Genomic DNA, 2,186 nt, shown 5'->3' on the forward strand with positions numbered 1-2,186 from the left:
TTTTTGCATCATGGATGAGGTGTATGAATATGCAACAGGCTGTTGTTTTTAAGGGTTAATCCTCTGTTAACGTGGGGCCTTTTTCGGGTTTATTTTGCCCAGAAAGGTACCTGGACTGTCAGTAACTCTTTGTTTCTATTGTCTCATATTGTCTTAATCCAAATTATTATTACTCTAACTGTATTACTATTTTATAACCATTTTATTACTCTTTTTCAACTTTAAAACCAAGCGATTGGCATTTTTCACAACAATATCCAATATTTGTAACCAACCCGCATGTCTGCCCCCAGGTACGACCACATCCTGAAGTGGGAGCTGTTCCAGCTGGCCGACCTGGACACGTACCAGGGCATGCTGAAGCTGCTGTTCATGAAGGAGCTGGAGCGCATCGTGAAGCTCTACGAGGCCTTCAGGCAGGCGCTGCTGGGGGAGCTGGAGCAGCGGCAGCAGCGGCAGCAGTGGTACGCACAGCAGCAGCAGCAGCAGCACAGCGCCAACTACTGAGCGCCCTGCCCACACCACAACAGCTCTCCAAGGAAAAGTGCTTCTGGTTGAAAAGGCAGCTTATTTTTGTTGACGTTGCACCTTTGTTATTATCCTCTTGAATATTTTTCTACATGTATTATGTGTTGTTTATAAAAAGTGGAAATTGTTTGTTAATCTTTTTTGGCCGTGCCGGGAGTAGTTTGTTATCCTGAGAAACCAGCAAGTTCCGTGGTCCCCTGATCCTCCATCCCTTTCCTGCAGTCAGCTGCAGTATTAAAAGCTGGCTATGTATTTTTGAAGGGCAGTAGATGCAGCCGTCACGTCCTGGCTTCCAAACGTTGTCCAAATGCAGATGCCTCGTTCAGGGTGTTTCCCTGGGGGTTTGGGATCCCTCTCCTGAGAGCTCTGCTCTTTGTTTACAGCTTTAATGTACAGAACCAGCCCCGGCCTGGTCACTCCCACCAGGAGCTGATCTCACCCTTCGGATCCCAGCGCTTCGCCCAGGTGAAGCCTGAGTTGCCTTATTTTTTACTTTAGCTCATTAGTACTCCAGACTCACTCCTCATTTCCACACAGATTACTCAGAGGGGGAACACTTGTACTTTCCCAAAGACCAAGATCTCTAAGCAGAGTGGTTTTGATCCTGCATTTCCAAAAGCTGACCCGCTCCAGTGGAAAGGCAGCAGCATTGCCTGACCCACTGTGCCACCCCAGGGGGAAAATCAGGGATGTAACAGCAATTACTGGGTTTTGGTTTTTTTTAATGAGCTTTTGTCTTAAAGCTCCTCACTTGGGGAAAATCTTTAATCGTCCAGTTACCCTCTCCAGTAATTTCATTTGGTTCATTAATTGTCCTGATATGTTATTTATGGGTTCTTTTCAGTGCAATAAACACTGCAGACAAAAAAGTACATTTCTTGTAAATCCTACAAATTCAATAAAAATCATTTTGTTCGATGAACGAAGGGTTTGTGTGACTGATTTGTGACCTTTCAGAACATCAGATAAACCATTCTTAGCAGCAGGAAAAGCCCCACGGGCTTGAGATGACCAAAGCTCTTAGTGGCACTGATCTATGGGTCTGTCAGTGGATAAATGACCCTCAAAACACCAACCCTGAAACCCCAACTCAAACCAAACATGTAAAACACCCCAGAGGAGCTCTTACCTAGGTAATAAATAATTTCACTGTAGAACCAATTCTTAGGAACCAAAAGCAAACTTTAATAGTCCTGACAATAAAAGAATAGAACTGTACCACACGTCCTATGCACTATCATGGATAAATATGTACAGAATACAGAGAAACTTCCTCCAGAACAGCTACAAAGTGACACTTTGTGCAGACAAACAGAAACGGTTCCTCACAGCACCCTTAACAGACCACAGCAGAAGTGCCCGTAACAGTGTCTGATAAAGCAAGTTAACACTTTAATTATGTTCACGTAAGTTAAACGAAGGAAACAAACATGGTTACATGTTATAACTTCTTCAAGTACCTGAAATAAACTGGCTTTTGGACAAGCTTCGGCCATTTTAGTTGCGGTATCACGTAAATTAACGTTTCCTCAGTGGTGACTAATTAAGAAGGGGGAAATAAGGCTTCATAAATGAGCTGGGAGTCGCTGGCAATGACAGACCAAAGCTCCGGGCTGCGGCAGTGCCCTATGTACACAGGGACAGGGACATCCATGCTG

At 44.4% G+C, this 2,186-nt stretch overlaps 2 protein-coding genes across 2 annotated transcripts in view; one reads left to right on the top strand and one right to left on the bottom strand.

Annotated features, from left to right (window-relative positions):
* SAV1 (salvador family WW domain containing protein 1) overlaps window positions 1-1,450 on the top strand; it is a 16,561-nt gene extending 15,111 nt beyond the window's left edge. Inside the window, exon 4 of the mRNA XM_031066239.1 lies at window positions 294-1,450. Coding sequence (XP_030922099.1) covers window positions 294-507 — 214 coding nt within the window. The 3' untranslated portion in view covers window positions 508-1,450. The remainder of the gene's footprint in view (window positions 1-293) is intronic.
* Window positions 1,451-1,712: 262 nt separating this feature from the next.
* ATL1 (atlastin GTPase 1) overlaps window positions 1,713-2,186 on the bottom strand; it is a 22,961-nt gene continuing 22,487 nt past the window's right edge. Inside the window, exon 15 of the mRNA XM_031066214.1 lies at window positions 1,713-1,721. Coding sequence (XP_030922074.1) covers window positions 1,713-1,721 — 9 coding nt within the window. The remainder of the gene's footprint in view (window positions 1,722-2,186) is intronic.

The sequence above is a fragment of the Geospiza fortis genome, unplaced genomic scaffold, assembly GCF_000277835.1.
Source record: "Geospiza fortis unplaced genomic scaffold, GeoFor_1.0 scaffold23, whole genome shotgun sequence".
Lineage (NCBI taxonomy): Eukaryota > Metazoa > Chordata > Aves > Passeriformes > Thraupidae > Geospiza > Geospiza fortis.